The sequence below is a fragment of the Portunus trituberculatus genome, chromosome 40 (genome assembly GCF_017591435.1).
Source record: "Portunus trituberculatus isolate SZX2019 chromosome 40, ASM1759143v1, whole genome shotgun sequence".
Lineage (NCBI taxonomy): Eukaryota > Metazoa > Arthropoda > Malacostraca > Decapoda > Portunidae > Portunus > Portunus trituberculatus.
The window spans coordinates 11369222-11392302 of record NC_059294.1 but is presented as its reverse complement, the minus strand read 5'-3'; the positions used below and the strand labels follow the sequence as shown (position 1 = coordinate 11392302).

Genomic DNA, 23081 nt, shown 5'->3' with positions numbered 1-23081 from the left:
TCTTCCTCCTCTCACCCCTATTCTGTCCAACTCTCTAATACAAGAGTTAACCAGTACTCTCAGTCATTCATACCTTCCTCTAGTAAACTCTGGAACTCCTGCCTGCTTCTGTATTTTCATCTTCCTACAACTTGACTTAAGAGGTTTCAAGACATTTGTCTCTAACTTTTGGATAACTCTTAATAGCTTTAAGGGAACTGGCAATCCATTTTATTTATTCATTTTTTTATTTATTTTATTTATTTATTTATTTATTTTTCTCCTCGGCCAGTCTTCCTTCTTGCAAAATGTTCTACCTTCCATACTCTTTCATATTTTGGGTCATACATCACTTTATATTTTACTTAGTACATTTTATTTCATATTGTTGCACTCAGGAACAAGGTCTGGATAGACAAGGGTCGAGTGTATTATATAGTAATACACTAAATAAGAAAATGGTGTTTTTTTTTAGTACATACATGTCCAGAATCAGTACTAACCTCTACTGTCATGTTGTATCTCACTGGGTAGAACTTGTGCTGACTTCTTTTAAGTCCACATGATAGTATGTGTCACAAATTAATGATAACTAACACTGTCAGCGTTTCTTGAAAATTTATTAGCTTCCTTTAGATGCTGTCAGTTTAATAAGGTTAGGTTTAGGAAGTTCACAAAATTACAACTTAGTGATTTGTGACATAAAGTGATGGTAGATTATTTTATTTTCTTGTATACAAATTATTTCACACAAAAAATCACTCACTTAAAATAAGCATAGTCTGCAAAATTTCAAGAAAGCCTATTTCACCTCCCACTAGGCTACATATTCACTACAGTAGGCTGTGGCAGGCTACATGAGGTTATGCAAGTTATAAAGATGGATGCTTAATTGAATCAGTAACAATAATATATATATATATATATATATATATATATATATATATATATATATATATATATATATATATATATATATATATATATATATATATATATATATATATATATATATATATATATATATATATATATATATATATATAATGTGTAACTTTAAGTAAAGTAAGACGAACACAAACAAATAAAGCATGGGCATATTTACCTAATGATAATTACTACTAGCCTCATTTCTCTCATACTCCTCAGCCATTCCTGCAGCAACATCAAAAAATATAAGTTCAATAAAAAAAGAAAAGTTTCATGTATCATATAATCAATGACACGCAGGAAAAAAGTATGAACGTTTCTCGCCTTACTCTCCCTCTTGATCATTTTGTCTCAGGCTTTCAACATGTTACTCATCTCAAAATGCACAGGTGTTTTAGGCAGGGCTGCAGACCACCTCATTACTCAGGTGAAGGAAATATTTAGAAACACGGCACAAGACAAACTCGTAACAACACACAAGCAAAGTGACTGTTTATATTCCCATGTTTTAAAAGGTGCGAGAATAAGAATATGGTCCATACCATATAGTCTATAACTTTTTAGGTCCATGTGCATTAATAGTGGGGGTCTACATGCAAAATTTGTTGAGGCTAAGTAAAAGAATAAAGTCAGGATGCCTTTTTCTTTGTTTTGAGACTTACAGACTTGATTAATTGGGCTCTCAAGAGTTTCTTGTCATGATGTACAAATGCAGTAAATCTGTCAACAGAACTGTGAAACCACTAAAAACTTTTGTAACTTCAACTTGAGGCTTTTGAAAATAGTGAAATTGTAGTGCAGATGTGTTTCAGAAAATGGCTGCACTCTAGACCATCCCTTATCATTTATAAACAGTTGTTATATCATATCTTGAGTTTTTAGGTAGGTTAAGGGAAGAATTCCTTTAAATAGGTTACTTAAGTCATGGTCAATTTAACTTTTAAGAAGTTTAGTAGCAGTTTAGTTATTAGGAGATTATTATATGGTAAGTTAAGATTGCCTTCTGTGACAGTAATGAATATCATGTAGTTAATCAGAAAGTAAGTCTTAAGAATTTTTACTTATCTTTAAATACTTCTGTTGTCTGTGTATATAATAGGTTTTCATATTGTAATACTGTGTTAATGAGGTAATGATATATTTCAGAGCAAGAAAAGTTTCAGCTTGAAAAACGGCTAGTTAGCACCCAAAGCCAGCTGGAAGAAGCTTCAAACATAAAAGATGAATTCAAAACTCAAAAAGAAAGTCTTCAGAAGAAACTTGATAAAACAGAAGATGACCTACAACAGTGTAGATTGAAAGTTACTTCCCTCTCTAGGGAACTTGAACAGTTAAGTAATGTTTATTTGGATGGTTTATGGGAGAGTCAAACTTTATAGACATGGGAGTGTTACAAAAAAAATAGTTACCTGGAAGCCATTGTTCTGTCATTAGGATAATTACTGTTATCAAGTGTTAGTATTGGTGGCATCCCATATAGCAGTTTGGCATTAGAAAATTATTATAGTTATATTGATAATTAGTATTATGATGCAATGGCATACAGTCTGTTTCATATGACCATCTAGAGACAGAGTGTGTCATCAGTGGGAAGATTAATTAGAGCTGTCAAATATCCTTGGGTAACATATGGGAGTGTTTTTGCCACACTAGTGCTCTCTTATCTTATTAAAAATATTTGGATGTTCTGATGAATTTTTCCTTCAGTGGAGTGATCTCACCAATGACAGTCTCCAGATGGATATGAATTGGGTATTCTGCATTTTCCTAATGGCCATCACTTGTTATCTTCCTTCAGTTCACATATAAGCTTGCTTTATGGTCATCCTGTCTACCTCCTCTTTCTTTCTTGTCTAAGCAAGTTATGGAATATGCAGATTAGTTTGTTTTGATATTGGATTCTATTGTTTAGCTATGAGAATCTTGACTTGTTTCTTGATTTTTGCTACTGTTAAAACCATATTTTTGTCATGCTTTTACAATTTATTTGTTTTAGGTCTCAGAATGAAAAAGTTAGTGCTTCTTCACAATCAGCAGCTCTGGCTGGTAGTCTGGACTCTAGAAATAAACGAATACAAGAACTACAAGAACAGGTGAGGTTCTTGTGATAAATAAACTTTATTTGTCAATTGTGCAATACTGTTTTATATTTGTATTGAGTCTTGATAGAAAAATTGATGAAAATGAATTTTAAAGAGAAGACATGTCATTCACCATAATCTTATTTTCTTTTTCAAATTTATTATTTTTTATCTTGGGATAAGTACATAATAGATTTTTAATTGTGTAATTTTTATTCTTGATATTGCATTATTATTTTTAGGTACATCGACTAAATGAACAACTGAGTGAGTTAGCACGACTGAAAAATGAAGCTATTATCCATGCAGAAGAAGCCAATAGTCGAGAGATGCAGCTCAAGTATAGGTAAGCTGTCTCTTTATCACTTATAAACCTATTTCATAGAAATTCACAAGGCATTATATATATCATTCTTGAGTTGGTTTGACAAGTCATTATCTATTTTGGTGTTGCAGGGAAAAGAGACTTGAACAAGAGCATGGTCTGCTGACAAGGCAGATTAATATATTGCAGCACCAGTTGGAACAGAGAACAGAGGAAACTGTCAAACAGAGGCAGGAACATTCCTCAATCATTCTTGGACTCCAGACTGATCTTAACCATAAACTTGAGGAGGTGAGATGACATATAAGTTGAATTTATTACATAGCATACAAGTCAGTTATGCATTGTTTCTTTCTTTCAACAGTGAAGGTTAACATTTCACAAGTATTTGCTGCTTAAAAATACTCTTCATGCAGTATTGATATCTGAAAACATTCCAAACCAGAAGTTTTGTAGAATAGATAAACAGAGATAACAAAGGTGGCTGGTGTGGCTAGACAGGTGACTGTGATGACAAAGCAAAGGCTTAAAATGATAGATTAAGTGGAAAAACTTTTGTCATTGTGGATAAATGAAAGGCAGCTTCCTAGAGGTAGTGTTAGTGAGGCAATAATTTGTAAAAAAAAACCTAGATAGTTGCACCGTAGATTTGTCCTTTATCATAAAAATAAATAAACATTAGGAAAGAAAGAAATGGTATGGTTTAGTTTTAATATATATATATATATATATATATATATATATATATATATATATATATATATATATATATATATATATATAATTTTTTATTTATTTATTTATTTATTTTATTTTTTAATAGGTGAATTTCATGAACCAAGGTTCCACTGTATATGGAATAGGGATATTGATTAGTTGATTATCTGGAGCTGGTAAACCAGAATTTTGTTTATATACGTATTACTGTCATTCAATAAATAACAAGATGTATGTTCTGTCACAGCTCAGAGTAGAGAAGGAAGAGAGAGCACAACTTCAGAACCAAGTTGAAGAAAAATCACAGAAGATTCAAGAACTTCTTGATACACTGAATGCTTCCAGGGAATCTGAAGTTGAACTGGAAGAGACATTCCGCCAAGAGTTAGCTGCACAGAAGAAATTGACAGAAGTATATCAAGGTATCTCATTTTTATATTATTTGGAAGGAGTATTCATAACACTCAAGGTTAGATAAGTTGATAGGTCTTGGATGGTATAAGTGCAAAAAATTACAAAAGACAACTCTGGTTAAGAATTAATTTTTTTATGTTTTTATTTATTTATTTATTTTTTTTATTTTATTATTATTTTTTTTTATGTTATGGTCTATAGCAGCTGTAGGCACACTTGAAGAGTATGTAGGAAATGCTGTTTAGCTTCTGCCCATTAGTGGCACAGGCAATTTTATTTATAGTGATACCCATATTAGGGCCCATATCACCACCCAAGCACATCTTTGGTGTAACCACCTAGAACCTGGGCATCATGGTGACATGTAGGTAACTTTAAACCACTCAACAAATGGCATAGCTTGAAAGCAGTATGTTTTGGGATTTGAACATATGCGTGGACTTATGCTTGATCCCAAGCTCACCACCTTTTATTTATTACATTAGAAATAATATGTTTTAACCAGAAAATAAATAAATATTATAAAGATTTATATAAAGCATCCACATAAATAAAGAATCAACATTCGAATCCAGTGAATAAAGTAACTCAAAGATTCTCTCTCTCTCTCTCTCTCTCTCTCTCTCTCTCTCTCTCTCTCTCTCTCTCTCTCTCTCTCTCTCTCTCTCTCTCTCTCTCTCTCTCTCTCTCTCTCTCTCTCTCTCTCTCTCTCTCTCTCTCTCTCTCTCTCTCTCTCTCTCTCTCTCTCTCTCCAGCTTCAACACAAAATGAGAAGGAACGTGCTGCTGCCCTCGAGAAAGGTGTTGAAGACCTTCATAAGCTGTTGCAGGAGGCCAGTGAACAGTATGGAGCACTAGAGCGGGCCAAAGCTAAGGCTGATGAGGAGAATGCAGAGTCTCTACAACAGTCCAATGCATTGGTGAAAGAGCTAAAGGAAGAATTGGACAAGGTTAACATGCTCCTAGAAGCCAGTGCCAAGAAAGGTTACTCATAACTTATTCATCTTGTTTTAATTCATTTTATTTTTATTTAAAAACTTTGCACGTACCTCTCAGACTAAATTATTTTAGTATAGTTACAGAGAATTAACAAAGATCATGAATGAAGTACTGGAGACTTGGATTGTGTACCAGTGTCAGGAAATTATTTTTGGTAGAGATGTATGTAGATAGTAATAGCAAGCTCTGTAATTTTTTTTTCTTTATTTTTTTTTTTCACGTTGATTTTGCTTATTTATTTTATTTATGTATTTCTTTAGTTCTACTTGTTGAAAGATTCCATTCAAGGACAGCAAAAGTCAGAAAAACCATGAAGATGCTAGTTCCCAAAAAATACAGTTAAAAAAAAGATAACCTGGAATTTTCCTTTCAGATCAGAGTGGATATGATGAACTTTCCCCAGCAGCTAGTGCAGCAAGTCAGCTGGTGAGCAAGGGCTTGAGCCTCACCCAGCTGTATGGCGAGTACCTGTCCACCACAGAGAAGCTCATGGCAGTAGAGGAAGAAAACAAGCGACTCAAACGTTATGTTGATCAGATATTGAAGGTATTGATTTTTTTTTTTTTTTTTTTTTTTTTTCTCATTATTTATTTATTTATTTTATTTTATTTTATTTTGTGGGGGTGGTGGAAATTTGTACTTTTCTTGTATAGATGTATTGCTACAATATAGTGAAAATTAGTTTGATTTCTTCCATTGTGATTATAGAATTTGATCTAATTGTGTGGAATAATATGACAATGAACAGAGTTGACAAACTTTTTATATCCTTGGTAGTAGAATCTGTAATTTACCTTAATGCTTTTTACTGTAGAATTCAATGAATTGCTAAAGAAAATATAGAATAGAAGTGTTGATATGTTGAAGCATTTAGAAATTTATTTCAGGAAATTGAAGAGCGAGTTCCAGTATTGAAAAAGCAAAGAGAGGACCACCAGAAGTCGCTAGAAACAATAACAGCACTCCAAACCCAGCTTGAGGAAGCACTTGTTGATATAGAAAAGCAGGTATGTAATGTTCATTCATGAGTAACTATGTCATTTCTACAGTTGATTTTTATAATTGCTATTATATTGTTATTATTATTATTATTATTGTTGTTGTTGTTATTATTGTTATTGTTATTGTTATTATTATTATTATTATTATTATTATTATTATTATTATTATTATTATTATTATTATTATTATTATTATTATTATTATATAATGGCATTGGCATTCATTTAGTTCTTAACAGTTGGGATGTCTAAGGCAAAATCTATTGTTCAGACAGAGATAAGGGATGAGGATTAGCAGAGGAGAGGTGGTGTTCTATAACTGAAAATTATGTGTAAGGCTGTGAATGTTGCAGAAATTAAGAAAAGTGTAAAGTGGGATATTCTCAAGATTCCTTCCATTATAAAAATGTTGCTCACACTTCTGCTTAAGCTTAGACATTTGATTAGACTGCTTTGATCCTTTCTTGAATTGATAATGTTAAGACTAATATGTGTGGTAATATTTGCAGAGATTGGAAGCAGATGAAGCCCGGAGGCGATCCAGTTACATGGATCGAGAAAATAAGCGGCTTGATAGCCAAGTGAAGGACCTAAGTAAACAAGTAACCATTTTGGTTTCGCAAGTTGAGGCTGCCAGAGCTGGATTACCTCCCCCAATAATTCCAAGTAAGTTTGAAATAATATATATATATATATATATATATATATATAATATATATATATATATATATATATATATATATATATATATATATATATATATATATATATATATATATATATATATATATATATATATATATATATATATATATATATATATATATATATATATATATATATATATATATATATATATATATATATATATATATATATATATATATATATATATATATATATATATATATATATATATATATATATATATATATATATACCTACAGTGGAAACTCAATATTCAAACATCTAAATAATCAAATTTTTCAATACTCGAATGCTAAAATTTGATCTAATGCTCAAAAAAATACCTTATAGTCGAATGTCCACACCCGTGGTTGTAAACAAAGGCTCCCTGGCGTCCCTCTTTCCCTTCCACCAGTTGTGACTTGTGCTGCCGCAGTTACCAGAATAACATTTTCTTGCAATCTGTCTGTAGTTTTTCATTTATAAACTTACATTAACACCAAAGGCATATTAGTGGTAAAAATATCTGGTAATCAAACAGCCGTAAATTTTGTTGTATACAAAGCTCTGTTATCTCCCTTCTTGCAGCCACCACTGTACCTATCTGATAACGTATTACTGGTAATACTAGTATTACAGTAATACCGGTATACCAGATGTCAATAGTTTTTTATTTAGAAACTTACGATGACACCAAATAGGCTTATTAGTGGTGAAAATGAGGAATCTGGTGAGAATGCAAGTGTTAGTAAGCCACAGCATTCCATTAGTGGATTTACAGGAATCACACCAGGAGAAACGTTACATAAGACATTTTCATGGATAGTGACTCATCCTCCAGTGACCTCCCTCATCCTCCCCACCCTTCTCCCCTCCTCTTCTAAGTTATCTGTCACCGGCCTTCATTTACGGTATTTACAAATCAAAATTGTAAAAAGAAATACGTTGAAAGTTTTATGAACTTCAGGGTTTGCTAAGATTGGAACGAATGACCTGATTTATACGTATCAATAGTCAAACTTTTAAATACTCGAACAGCCATTTGGAACGAATTAAGTTTGAGTATTGAGTCTCCAATGTATATATATATATATATATATATATATATATATATATATATATATATATATATATATATATATATATATATATATACAGTGGCCCCTCTACATATGAGTTACTTCATTTACAAGAAATTTGAGACACAAGATGTCTTTTGAGCAAAAATCTTGACCGACTTGCAAGAGAAAATCCAAGTTACAAGAATTTCCAGATGCTCCCGTTAGGTGGCCAAGTGGTCGAGACCACGCAGCATCAACCAGCTCATCCCAGCAGTTAGCTGATCCCGCAATCTTGCATTGTGTTGTTTTTATCACGTTTATCTCCTTTTTGTGGCTTTTCTTGTGACCCTAACCATAAGTTCTAAAAAAAGAAATTGAAATGAGTCCTCTGAGAAAAAAAAGAGGATGATGTCAATCGAAATGAAACAGGAGATAATAAACAAACATGAGTGTGGTGTTCATGTGAGTGATCTCGTAAAGCAGTACAATCGGTCATCATCGACGATCTGTACAATATTGAAACAGAAAGATGCCATTAAAGCTATAAAACCGACCAAGGGCGTGACTATTCTTTCCAAATTGAGGATCGACTTCCGTGACGAGATGGAGAGACTTCTATTGTTGTGGATACGGGACAAAGCAAAAAAAGAAAAAATATATATACAGTAAGTCCTCGTTATACGGTACATATGCGTTCCTGAAAACCTTACCGCAAATCAAAATTACTGTATACCGAACCCATTATAACACATAATAATAGGGAATGTGTTCCAGAATGTCAAAAGTCACCCCTACAGAAATGAAAATACATGAAAATAGACGTCTTCACTTCATCCCAAGATGACTTGATGTTATCTAAGGCATGCTTGATGTTATATAACTTCCACTGTTCTCTGATAGTGGGCTTGCCAGGCCCATCTGTGTCCTTTATCAGTTGCTGCATAGTTCGCCACTGGTAGTAGGCTTTAAATGTTTGCCATAATTATTATGAATATATTTGTGCTTACAATAGACCCTTTAATATTCCATTTATTCATCTAATTAGTAATGCATGTAAGTAATATGTAATGGTCAAGTTAAAGTCAGTACTATGAGTGGCGGGAAGGTGTGGCGTGAATGATGTCATCACCCCTGCTTCCCCGCGCTGGACCCTCTCGGATGACATGAGCGGATACCATATCTGTGAATTTTTCTTACTGTATATCGAATCGAGGGTAGTAATTTCCAAATACCGTAACTTAATTTATCGGATAAAGAACTACCATATAATGAGGACTTACTGTATATATATAAAAGAAAATTTAATTAGTGCGATAAAAATTATTAGTTTTTCATTTAAAGTTAACTTTAATTTTAAATGTAAGTGCTTACGTATCGTCAACAGTCTCTTAAGCTCCCTCACTCCTCCCACACCTATTTTCCTCACTCCTCCACCACCACGCATACACCTCCGTTAGACGCCGCCGACTTCCTCCAGGGTAAGTGCTCATAATAAACTCACATTTTGTTTCGTTAATATCATCTTATTTATCTTATTACTATATTTTTATGTTCAATTACTATTTGAATGTGTTTTTAGTAATCAGAAGATGTGTTTTATAGTTATTTAGGGTTAACTTGGATGATTTTGGGAGGCCGGGAACGGATTATTTGGTTTTCAGTTATTTCTTATGGGGAAAATTCGTTCGAGATACGAGAAATTCTAGATACGAGCTCGATCTAGGAACAAATTAATCTCATATGTAGAGGGGCCAGTGATTGATCTTAGTAGGTACCATGAAGTTGTCAGAGCAGGGAGGAGAGGGAGGAACAAGCCCTGAACCATCCAAGGTTGATAAGTGAATATAACTGTTTTTCAGAAGACAATTCCAAGAATCCATCTATTGCTGGAGATGTCATATCCCAGCGCTTAGTAGCATTCAGAGATGTAGCTGAATTACAAGAACAAAATATGAGCTTGCGTGTGTCTCTGCGGGAGCTTTCGGAACAGCTAGAAACTTCAGAGCAATCTGCTGTTGATGAAAAGACTAAGGAGCTCAAGGTAAGCTCTTGATTTTCTTGTTGAGTAGTGATTTCTGATTTAAGACAAAAAATTTCTAACCCCTGGTAAAGAATGCACTTTCTTTGTGGTGCAATGATGTGACTTCCAGTTTTGTGCTACTTTTATTTATTCTCTATAGTTAATAAAAAGTGTTTTAGAGAGGTTATCTTTGATATTGTCATATATTCTAGGAGGAGCTCAGTGCTGCCAAGGCTCAACTGTCAGAGCTCACAACAGCAAGGGAACGTCAGGAAGCCTTGATGACCAACTTGGTACATCAGCGTGACATGTACCGCACACTCCTGACACAGCAGAGTCCAAAATCTGAAGCTGTAAGTACATGTTCATACATATATTTTGACATTTTCATCTTAACTTATTTAGTATATTTATAAATAACTATAACATATCCCTTCACAAACAGCATGTAGAGTGACTTTAACCCTTAAAGTATGGGGAGTTGATTTACTTTCCGTCTTGTTACAGTGGGGAAAAATTACACCTGTTAAGAATGCTAAAAATATTTTTTCCTTATAAAAGCATATTTCTTTGTGTTATTCTGAGTACAACGATGTAGTTTTCAACATGTTATGACCTCTGAGAGCAAAGTTATTGTATATAAAAAAATTCTCCCCAGACCCATGCCAAAACCCGCCGCTTAGAAATACCCCCCAAGCTCTGATAACACAGCACCCGCACACTCTCTCTCTCTCTCTCTCTCTTACCCTCCAAGCTCTGATAGCACAGCACCCGCACACACTCTCACTCTCTCTCTCTCTCTCTCTCTCTCTCTCTCTCTCTCTCTCTCTCTCTCTCTCTCTCTCTCTCTCTCTCTCTCTCTCTCTCTCTCTCTCTCTCTCTCTCTCTCTCTCTATATATATATATATATATATATATATATATATATATATATATATATATATATATATATATTTTATGAACGTCACTGTGAGGGTTGGTCTCTGTCTCCCAGATCACTATCAGAATCACTACTGGAGTCTTCACTTTCTTATCTCAAAAAAATCACTGTCTTCATTTTCATCACTGTCCTCAATGTCATTACCGAGTAACAGTGACATAACATCACTCGGAGTACCGTTTCCTTCCTCCGGGTCACGGGAGTTGCCAGATGTCGCCTCGAAATGGGAAAAGATGACCTATTGTGAGGGAAGGAACATATGTCTCAAGGCTCAAGGAGGTAAGTGAGAAAAGATGCCAGATACCTCCATTTGCCCCAGGGCCAATAGTGAGGGAGAGAGATTCAAACGTTTAGCGCGGAAAAATCATGATTCCTGGAAAGATCCCCGCCTCTCCGCACGCGACGCTACAATCATCCAGAAAAAATCATTGTACATTAAGGGTTAATGATGTGTGTGTAATTTTTTATTTATTTATTATCTTTCTCATTAAAGTCACCATGCATGTTGTTGCTGATCTTTCTTTCCCCCTCAGAAAACTGATCAAAGAAGTCAAACACCATTGCCAGTGGAAGGATCCCAAGAGAAAATTAAAAGTCTTCAGCAAGATTTAGAGCAGTCCAAGAAAGAGGTGATTACTTTGAAGAAGGAACATGAAGAGTACCGTTCAGAGAAAGCTAAGAATGATAAAATGATGAGAGAAGAACATGACAGCCTGAGAGCCACAATGGAGAAAACTAGGTAAGATATGCACAAAGTGTACTTTGCCATCCAGCAGTTTGTCTGTCTGTCTTATCTATTTACAGGAAAAAAAAAAAAAAAAAAACTGAGGAGGGGGGGTTCCTTAATTGGTACCTATAAAAGGAGCAAAATGTACAGTGGAGACTCAATACTCAAACTTAATTCCTTCCAAATGGCTGTTCGAGTATTAAAAAGTTTGACTGTTGATATTTATAAATCAGGTAATTCATTCTAATCTTAGCAAAACGTCTTTTTTTTTTTTTTTTTTTTTTCATTAGTGAAGGCTGGTGATGGATAACTTAAAAGATGAGGGGAAAAGGGTGGGGAGAAGGAGAGAGATCGCCAGAGGACAAGTCATCATCCATGAAAACGTCTTTGTAATGTTTTTTTCTGAGGTGATTCCTGTGAATCCACTAATGGAGTGCTGCGACGCACTAAGACTTGCACTCTCACCAGATTCCTTATTTTCATCACTAATAAGCCTCTTTGGTGCCATCGTAAGTTTCTAAATGAAAAACTACCAACAGAATGCAAAAGAATGTTGTTTATCTCAAGACTTTGGCAGGACTAGGGATGCGCACCAGCATCTGGGGTACCGATATTATGGTAATACCGGTTTTTCCAGTAATACAGTATCAGAACTGTACAGTGGCGGCTGCAAGAAGGGAGATGACAGAGCGTTGTACATGACCAAATGTGCAGCCGTTTTATTACCAGATATTTTCACCACTAATAAGCCTTTGATATTAATGTAAGTTTATAAATGAAAAACTACAGATAGAATGCAGAAGAATGTTATTCTGATGACTGCGGCAGAACAGGTCACAACTGGCGGAGAGGAAAGGGGGACACTGGGAAGCCTTTGTTTACAATCACCTGTGTGGACATTCAACTTTCAGGTATTTTTTTTTAGAATTAAATCGAACTTTTGTGTTCGAGTATTGAAAAGTTTGATTATTGAGTCTCCACTGTATTTGATTCTCAGAAATTAGAAACACAAAGTACACCGAAAGTACAAATGTATAAACAGTTGTTTAGATGAAGCAATGTAAAGTTCTGTATCATTTGGCCAGTTTACATTTTTTTTTTTTTTTTTTTTTTTTTTTCCTGTTGGATTGTATTCCAGCATTTCTCTTTACCTGAAGTGCCAAACTAAGTTTTCAAAAAAGGCTTGTCATTACATTCTGTTTAGTGAGGGAATTAGCAAACTATAAGATGATTCAGAATATACCAGAACAATTTGCCTGTGGCAGCAACTTAAGTAATTACATAGTGAAAGATTTTCCTCAACCCATGTCTCTTAATTATATTCATGTTTGTCTTGGCAGGAATGAGAACATCAAGCTGTTATCTCAAGCTGAGTACAATGATGAGCGCATCAAGACTTTGCAAAATAATGGAGAAGTTCTGAAGCGACAAATTGCAGCCCTGGAGAAAAACAACAGTACTTTAAATGGTGAAGGATTTTTTTTATTCTTTTCAGTTTTATTTGTCTTAAGCTTTTATTTTTGTCTTGAACTTAGCACACTCAGCTCGCATTCAATAAGTCCTAAGTTCAAATGTTTCATCTAGGTTAGAGATCGACTGATATGTTTTTTTTCAGGGACGATACCAATACCGATTATGAGTAGTCAAGGAGGCTGATAACCGAGATTTTGAGCCAATATTCATTTTCAGTATATATATGTGTGTGTGTGTGTGTGTGTGTGTGTGTGTGTGTGTGTGTGTGTGTGTGTGTGTAAACATGTTTTATTTGTCTTATAAGTTTATTAACATGACAAAATAGAGGGAAAGAGTAGGAGGTGGGGGGGGGAGCATGGGAGAAATCTTCATAAGTTCTCTTGAAAACATTTTCTATGAAACTGCTCACTATCAACAGATGGCAGCACCACCACTGTCCTCCAAACTTTACCCCACGCCACAACTTCCTCCTTGTATATTCCTTGTTCTCCACCGTGTGTGTATCTCTACTGTGTATGTAAGCACTGTCTATGCACAGCTTTCACTGCTGATTGGCTGTTACCGTGGCTCTGCTTGTAACCAATCAGATGGCGCTGTGGGTGGGACAATGCTGGAGACAGAGAGGTGCGGCTGTATCAGAGCCAAAATAACCCCTTTTGAAATTGATTTCTTATTGGCTGTCAAATAAAAAAAAAAAAAAAGGCAGATACCAACATGCATCAACATGCTTAATATCAGCACCGATAAATCTGTCGATCCCTAATCTGGATGGAAATAAAATAAGTTTTATTTTCTTTCTCATTATTGTCTTTATTCACATAGTAGTGAATAGGTATGGGATACCAGCTGAGGAGTAGAAGGGTAGGAATCTGAGCTTTATTTGTGTCTTTGGAAAAAGATGTTGAATAGCATGAATAGCACAGTAATTAATATGATGAAGTATTAACAATGTATGAGATCATTGAGGTATAGCAGGTATTTTTTGTAGGAGGAAACCATTTTGTTTTGTTAACATTAAAGCCAGGATGATATTGTTGATTGATTTATTCACTAACAGGTATCGTAGGTCGACATGAGGGTACCATTGACACTCTCCGAAATGAGTACCTCGCCTTACAAAAGAAGCTGTCACGAGCAGAAATTGCTGTTGACAATCTTAGAGAAGAAAAAACCTTGCTTAAGGTGAGAAAGATAATGTTTGCTTTTGCCTCATTATGAGCAAATATATGTAGTACATTTATATGGAAGGTCTTTATGTGGTGCTAATTTGTTCAATAGTGATTTTTTTTTGGCTATTAACATCTCTGAAAGTGTTAGTTTTATTATGAATGTCAAAGATAAACACTAAAGAACATCTAATAATCAGACAAAAATATTTGAAATTAAATTTTCGTCCAATTTTGTAATGCAGGTACCTGTACAAAAAAAAAGAAAAAAAAATAGCATTAAAAGATTTTCATTTAACTTTACAGATATGTATGTACATCTTCATTTAGATACACGCTGTAATTACATATTTATGCATTATTTACAACAGTATTTGTAATATATTTATTTATTATTATTTTTTCTAGGAAACAGAGGCTAGACTCCTTGCTGAAAGGGAATCTTTATCTCATGGACACACCTCTCAAGCTATGCTCTTAGCTAATTTAGAAGCCATAAAGATAAACTTGGAGCGTAAGGATTCTGAAGGAAAGATGAGATATGAAAACAGAATTGCAGAATTGACTGAACAAGTCAGTCTCCTGAAAGCAAAATTGGAATCCAACTCTGACCTAAAAGTTGCAACAGATAAGTAAGTTGGACACAATAAAATATCACCTTTGTATTAAGGATGTATCTCATGCTTTGTTGATTTCTTAGAATTTTGGAGGCTACCCTTTTACCATATTTTCCCCTTTTCTTTACAAGTGTTCTCTTTTTCACAACATTACATTGCACTTCTGTTTTTCTGTGAATACACATGCACACACTGTATTTATCTAATTATTATTTGTGTGCATGAATCTATAGTGAAATATTATTCTTATTTCTTAGGGTGAAAGAATTGGAGGCTCGTATAAGAAGCATGCATGAGGAAAATGCAGGGACTACCAAGCAGCTGTTAGAAGTTAGAGCTGAATTGGCTTCCACAAAGACAAAAATGAATGACCTTCAAGAAAGAGCTAAAGCTGTGCAGTCTTCACCAGGAGCAAGGGCAAGAGGTAAGGTAAAAATACCAATCATCAGTCTGAATGATGCCCTAAATTTCAAGGGAGTTAGATCTTGAAAGATTTTGAGATGATTTATGAAGGAATTTTTGGCTAGTTGGAGAAGACTTGCCATGATTTCAGGCAGAAATGTCAAGTGTATAAAATTCAGGTGATAGAAAGCTCAAGTACTTGTTTATCAGCTAAGGACCTGTGTGTGTAAGTGACCATGAAAAAGAACAAGAAATTGTCTTAGGTATGAGCCCAGTGGGATCAGGACCAATGCGTCCAGCTGGACCCTCACCACAAGTGCGTGATTTGGAAGTTCAGCTTGCAGAGGAGAAAGCCAAAGCAACAGCACTGCAGGCTGCTTTAGATCAGTCCAAACGTTCTGTGAATGAACTAATGGAACTCGGAAAACAACATGAAAAGCAGCTTGCTGACTCAACAGAAGCTTGCAAGATAGCAAATGAAGAGTAAGTATGAAAATAATGGTTAATTTAAGCTGTGCTTGTTTGCTTGTAAAATTTATTTAAGGATTCTTGTGTAACAATACTTGAATTACAATTACTGTGCAATATGTAATCCAGTGAGAAATAATTGAATGAATGTTTCACAGAAGATTGATAGTAGATTGTTATGCAGTTGTTGGTATGTGAAAAGAGAATAAGACATTTGACATGCAGAAGGTGCATGTTAACTTAGAAATAACTATGTAATGACAGAACTGTCATGGCTAACTAAAATCTTGAGCCTTGTGATCATCTTGGCCTAATCATGTGTTGGAATTTGCATTTCTAGTAAGTGTCCTGCTAGAGGTTTGAACCCAGTTGAATATCTCTTCATTGTTAGTTTATCTTGCTTTCAAATTAATTCTTCAGTGTTTTTTTGTTTTTAAAGTGGATGCTAATGAATGGAGCTTTTATACACTGTATTACTTGTTCCAATGCAGATTAAATAAGCTGAAGAAGGAAGCTGATGAGACTGAGAATAAGCTTAACAAGACAGAGACACAATTAAGAGAGGCAATAGAAGAAACTGAAACTCTGAAGAGCCTACTGAATGCAAAATTAGCCAAGGTAATACATACATACATATACCAAGTATACTTTTATATGAAAGTAATTAAAATGCAGAAAACTTGATGACCACTGTTTTAACTGAGGATGTTTGTGGCACTTTGCAGACTGAGGATGAGTTACAGGCTTGCCAGAAGCAACTAAGTGATGCCAATGAAGCACTGGAGAAGGCCAAGGAAGATGAAGCTGCTGCCAGGAAAGAGTCTCAAGAGCAATCCAGGTAAAATTAATTCAAGAATTTATCTCCTTTTTTGCTGAGATTTGTCCCAAATACTTACATCATTTAGTCTTTACCCTGTTCCATAAACTGATGGTGTAAGTAATCAAAGAATAACACTAGTGTGGAATAGAAGACTAATCAAGATAACGATGGCATGAGAATCTTTCTTTGCTTATACAACTTAGATCAGTTGTGTACATATATATATATATAATGTGGCACATGGGAATAGAACTGTATGAAAAGGAATATATATATGTAGTAATGGATCATGTTTTCTTCAAGAACATGGAGTTTTAGAGAATGGAAAAAAATTTACTTTTATGTCCTATATCTTGCACTACTTTTTATTTCCTTTCTTTTAGAATTGCTGGTGAAGTTCAAGACAAGTACGAAAGGGAGGTAATTTTGCATGCAGCAGACCTTAAAGCACTGGCAACTTTGAAGGAAAGACAAGCAGAGTACAATGCTGAGCTTCAAGAGGCTGTCTGTGCCAAGACCAAGGCTGAAGAGGCTGTCAGAGGTAAAGTAAAATTATTATGTACTTATCATCAAATCACATGAGGAAAAAGAAGTATAAAATCTTTAGAACATAAGTATTTTCTCCACAAAATAGGTAACAAGCCCTTTACTGCTGTAATTACTTTCATTTGAGGCACAGTATGTGAGTGGGGGACAACCTGCACGACCCTCCTACTCAGATAATTGCATTTAAAGTTTAACACTGATTACTACCATGAAAGTAGTGAAAATGTATTACTATTTTGCATCAAATGAAATGTTTTGGGTAGTTCTGTCATGCCATTTGGTTTTTTTATCATTTTTTTTTCTTATTTTTGGTTACAGATGCAAATTTTATTCACTCCTACTCTGCAATTTTATAAAGACTATGGCATAAGAGGTATTATATTAAAAATTATGTGTTTGGGTTCACTTTTATTCTTTATATTGGCTTGAGACATTTAAGTTCATTATCAGGAACAATGCCTTTATGTTCCTGACAATGCCCTTAGCAGATTTACCAACCCAGTAAGTCCCCATCCAACCCAATAATAATAAGGGTTGACTAAAGATTTATTCCCCATCCTTCCATCCATGAACAAGGTTGGTGGTGGTCACAGTAGTGATGGAATATACTGTGACTCCTCTTTTGTTGGAGCTCAGCACACCATATATCTACATCAGCATCTGGTTGAAGCACCACAGGGGCAGGGGAGTCAGCACATTCATCGCTGGATGAAGATATGATTTTATAAACAATGAAAAAGTGCTGAGAATCAGGAGAGTAGCATGCGTGGTGAAGATAGAGGCTAGTATGGTGGTGATGCATCATATGTGGTGGGACAATGACAATAACACACCACATCAGGCTGTGATTGGCCAAGCGCTGGAGCACGGCTAAATGCTATGTTTTCCTTGGACCACGCATGTCCCAGCATACGCGGGGTTTGTCCCTTTCCTGTGTACAGGAGAAAAAGTCTGATCCACATTATGGCCCAAATCAGGTCACTTTGAGCCTGAGTTTAACCATCAGGATGGTCGGATTTCCTCTGCTTGACCCTTTCACATGAAAATCACACCCTTTATCAATAAGTTCCTGCCTATAACTCAAAACCTCCAGATATGAGGGTTATTCCTCTTTCGCATACCATGCTTCATTTACTCATTACAGAAACACGCCTTGGCTTTGAGGAACGTGAGACAACACTGCGTAAGGAAAATAAGGACCTCATGGTGCGCAGCCATGAGTTGGAGGAGCAAAACAAATCCCTCTTGGACCAGTTCACGCAACTTTCTGATAAAATGGCTACTATGCAAAAGAAATTCACCTCATCTGAGGTATGACTTTTACTTTTTTTTTTTTTTTTTTTTTTTTTTTTAATTAGTTTATTTCTTTATCAGATGTGGGCTTCACAATGTTTAATATCACTCTCCCCTCACCCCTCCTCTCTCTCTCTCTCTCTCTCTCTCTCTCTCTCTCTCTCTCTCTCTCTCTCTCTCTCTCTCTCTCTCTCTCTCTCTCTCTCTCTCTCTCTCTCTCTCTCTCTCTCTCTCTCTCTCTCTCTCTCTCTCTCTCTCTCTCTCTCTCTCTCTCTCTCTCACACACACACACACACACACACACACACACACACACACACACACACACACACACACACACACACACACTTAAACCTGTGTATTTCTGATAAACAGATGATCCTAGCCATGATAGGGTAATATGAATATGATGTCTAACATGTTGGATCAAATGTCCTCAAAATATTTGTTGATTATAGTTGTTTTTATTGATATTATGAAGGAATCAGAGGAGCAACACATGAGTTTGTGTGTCAGCAGTTAATAATGATGTGTCTCTTCCAGGGAGAAGGTCAAAATGTGTCATTCACTGAGGATGAAGCTCGATCTTCCGACCAACTTCGTGAAATCATTAAGTACTTGCGTCGGGAACGAGATGTGACCTGTGGAAAGTTTGAGGTGGCACAGGCAGAAAGTCAGAGAATTGAGGCACAGAGGGCTTGTCTCAGAACTCAAGTTGACCAGTTAACTAAAGAGCTTGCTGAAGAAAGGGAAAAAAATCAGGTGAGAATACCCTCAAAAGACTAATAGAATTTATGAGGTTTGTTATTGTTTTCCCTCTATGTTACTTTACTTTTATATTTTTCAGGGTTTTATTTCCATCTTATGATTGTAGGATGAAGACTAGCATCAAAATAGACAATTTTGAATCTATTAGGAGAGATCTATAAGTCATTACTTGCTTAAAATCATATGGATGAAAAGTTAGATCTCCACTTTGGTAACTATAAGAATACAAATATGTATCTTATTCCAGCTGAGGTTCCTGTTTAGTGATCAGACCGGATGGTGAAATTTTGGATTGTATGGTAAAGAAAGGTGATTGAGTTTCAGAACGTTGGAGAAGGTTTGGACTTGTGGAAAGGAAAGCTTAGAATGAGATGATAAAATAGTTACACAGGAGTGGTATAGACAGAAAATCTGTGAATTGGAAAGAGTTTCAGTGAGAGAGAAAAAGAGTGAGGATAAAATGTATGCCATGTATAAGAGTAAGCTTCTAGTATATTCTAGTGGATTGTATAAGAGGAATATGAGGAAGCAATCCAACTGAGTAACTAGCTGTTCTCTCCAGGTCTCTGTAGACAGTGCTAGTCGCTATGCTGAGCTCCTGAGGAAGGTGCACACCATGGATGCTTTGGCTGACAGCAACCGCCTCATGCGTGAAGAAAAAGAAGGATTGCAGAACTCGCTCGCTGAATTTAAGGCCAAATATGAGTCAATTCAGAAACAGATTGAGCCACTACAGGAGAAACTGAGGCTGAATGATAATAGGATTGATTCACTAACAGTAAGTCAGTGTATTCATATGAATTACTGTAGATTTATGAAATTAATCATACTCGCGTAGAAACTATAGCATGGTAAGTCAGGTTGCTGTAGACATTACCGTCTTACAGGTTTTCTACAGATAGCCAAGGTTGATACATATAAGAATGGAACTTAGTCTTTTGAATGACATTGAATGTATTAAGATGTTTGTAGTAATATAGAATAAACTGACTTACTGAAGAATATGTGCATATGTTAACATCATTGAATGCCTTTTTACTTTTTGGTATAATGGTTGATCTCATACAGAATTTCTTTTATTTTAACCATGAGCCTGTCATAGGTAGAAGTCATCTTGTATTTTTTTCAGTCCTTTGATGAGTTATTCATTCATTGTGTGCAATTTAAGATTTATTCACTGTGCTGAATTCATATGTATGTCATTTGAATTAGCCTTGTGGCAAAATTTTTGATATCATTAATCAACCTTTAAGAACAACATCAAAATTTTCAGAAAGCTGCAAGATGCTTCAGGTTTACACGTGGCAGTACCTGTACGAACATACCTAATTATTTTCACCTATCATCCCCATCCATAAATCTGTCTAATATTCTTTTAAAGCTCCATTTTAACAGCTCTAAGAACCTGATAATTGAGTCTGTTCCATTCTTCAGCCACAATTTGGGAGTCTGTTCTTTCACATTTCTTTCTTAAACCTAAATATTTTCAATCTTGTAACCCATTATTTCTGGTTCTATCCTAGCTAATTATTGTAGGGATTTTATTTATGCCCCCTCTGTTATAATCCCTATACTACTTAATGACTTTTATCAAGTCCTCTCTTAACCTACATCTCTAAAGAATACAAATTTGATATACTCAATCTCACTTTTTATGGAATATCCATCATTCCTGTGTCATTTTAGTTATTCTCCTTTGCACTTTTACAGCTTGAAAAGAAAACACTTGAAAATGAAAAGGAAATGTTCAAAAAGAGAACTGCAGAACTTGTTGAGAAACTTAACCGAGCTAAGCCTGAAGACTTTGTTAAACTTCAGTAAGTATTGTTATTTTTATTACTAATATATACATTTTTATCTTATATAGTGTGGCTCAAACCATGAAGTCTCACATTACAGTCTCACTTCATTTGATAATTTAGAATATCTAATTTTTTTAAATAATGTAGAAAATTTTATTTACATTTCTTCCTCAGACAAGAGGTGACAGAACAGCAAAAAGCTCTGCAAAGCAAAGAAGTGGAGATTAACCGATTGAAGACTCAGGTAATTATTGTCCCATTTACTTCATTGTACACTTCTCTCTCTCTCTCTCTCTCTCTCTCTCTCTCTCTCTCTCTCTCTCTCTCTCTCTCTCTCTCTCTCTCTCTCTCTCTCTCTCTCTCTCTCTCTCTCTCTCTCTCTCTCTCTCAGTTGTCAAAAGAAATTCTCTGCAATACAGAAAATTCAAGAGCTCCCATAAGTTGCAGTCTGAATTAACTTCATCAACTTCATAACATACTACTATATTTCTATAGAGCAAGATTATGCTCTATCCATACTGATTCGTCTGGTGGAAGAAATTATAGTGCACCACAAATTCACTTCTGCTCTATAGTCTTCCAAATCTAAATGCGGCTTTCTGGCTGGGCTCCTTAGGGAATAGCAGCCCTTCCAGCTCTACCAAGTCTACATGAACTAGCAAATTAAATCTTCGTATACATAAGTAAGAGGCATATAAAATGCTGTGACAAAAATCCAGTATCATCAAATATTAAAAGAAATTAATTAAAAGAAAAATTAACATTCCACGCTTACGATATGCACATCACAATAACAAACACCAGCAGCCCTGTGTGACAGTGTTGCTGTGAAAACGTTATAATCTTTATTCATTGTTCACCATAGTCCTTAATAAGACAAATGGTGCAACAACTGGGTTCTAAATACATTACAAATGAACAGCTAAAAGGAATGAGGTTATTCGTGTATAAGATAAAATATTTTTTATTCCACGTGGCAACACTCATTACTGTCCAAGGCGAGGGCCTGCCTAAGAGACACAGTGGGGGACAAGGTCACGTGTCACAGTGGTAGAAACCTATCCACACACACACACACACACACACCGCGTAGTGTAGTGGTTAGCACGCTCGATTCACAATCGAGAAGGCCGGGTTCGAGTCCCGGTAAGCGGCGAGGCATATGGGCAAGCCTCTTAATGTGTGGCCCCTGTTCACCTAGCAGTAAATAGGTACAGGATGTAACTCGAGGGGTTGTGGCCTCGCTTTCCCGGTGTGTGTTGTGTGTTGATGTGGTCTCAGTCCTACCCGAAGATCGGTCTATGAGCTCTGAGCTCGCTCCGTAATGGGGAAGACTGGCTGGGTGACCAGTAGGCGACCGAAGAAGTGAATTACACACACACACACACACAGCTCAGTGGTTAGAGCGCTGGCTTCACAAGCTAGAGGACCGGGGTTCGATTCCCCACCAGGTAGAGATATTTGGGTGTGTCTCCTTTCACATGTAGCCCCTGTTCACCTAGCAGTGAGTAGGTACGGGATGTAAATTGAGTAGTTGTGACCTTGTTGTCCCGGTGTGTGGTGTGTGCCTGGTCTCAGGCCTATCCGAAGATCGGAAATAATGAGCTCTGAGCTCGTTCCGTAGGGTAATGTCTGGCTGTCTTGTCAGAGACTGCAGCAGATCAAACAGTGAAACATACACACACACACACACACACACACACACACACACACACACACGGCTCGGTAGCTCAGTGGTTAGAGCGCTGGCTTCACAAGCCAGAGGACTGGGGTTCGATTCCCCGGCCGGGTGGAGATATTTGGGTGTGTCTCCTTTCACGTGTAGCCCCTGTTCACCTAGCAGTGA

The 23081-nt window shown here is 35.7% G+C and overlaps 1 protein-coding gene across 1 annotated transcript in view; it reads left to right on the top strand.

Moving 5' to 3' along the window:
* Positions 1 to 2911: 2911 nt before the first annotated feature.
* LOC123515941 (nucleoprotein TPR-like) overlaps positions 2912 to 23081 on the top strand; it is a 32135-nt gene continuing 11965 nt past the window's right edge. The window contains exons 1-24 of the mRNA XM_045274870.1: positions 2912 to 3002; positions 3233 to 3336; positions 3447 to 3606; positions 4280 to 4454; positions 5202 to 5429; positions 5818 to 5990; positions 6332 to 6451; positions 6955 to 7111; positions 10056 to 10234; positions 10426 to 10566; positions 11687 to 11892; positions 13221 to 13348; positions 14411 to 14535; positions 14928 to 15151; positions 15394 to 15560; positions 15802 to 16021; positions 16498 to 16624; positions 16732 to 16844; positions 17210 to 17367; positions 18517 to 18683; positions 19209 to 19427; positions 19996 to 20211; positions 21144 to 21250; positions 21410 to 21479. Coding sequence (XP_045130805.1) covers positions 3320 to 3336; positions 3447 to 3606; positions 4280 to 4454; positions 5202 to 5429; positions 5818 to 5990; positions 6332 to 6451; positions 6955 to 7111; positions 10056 to 10234; positions 10426 to 10566; positions 11687 to 11892; positions 13221 to 13348; positions 14411 to 14535; positions 14928 to 15151; positions 15394 to 15560; positions 15802 to 16021; positions 16498 to 16624; positions 16732 to 16844; positions 17210 to 17367; positions 18517 to 18683; positions 19209 to 19427; positions 19996 to 20211; positions 21144 to 21250; positions 21410 to 21479 — 3597 coding nt within the window. The 5' untranslated portion in view covers positions 2912 to 3002; positions 3233 to 3319. The remainder of the gene's footprint in view (positions 3003 to 3232; positions 3337 to 3446; positions 3607 to 4279; positions 4455 to 5201; positions 5430 to 5817; positions 5991 to 6331; positions 6452 to 6954; positions 7112 to 10055; positions 10235 to 10425; positions 10567 to 11686; positions 11893 to 13220; positions 13349 to 14410; positions 14536 to 14927; positions 15152 to 15393; positions 15561 to 15801; positions 16022 to 16497; positions 16625 to 16731; positions 16845 to 17209; positions 17368 to 18516; positions 18684 to 19208; positions 19428 to 19995; positions 20212 to 21143; positions 21251 to 21409; positions 21480 to 23081) is intronic.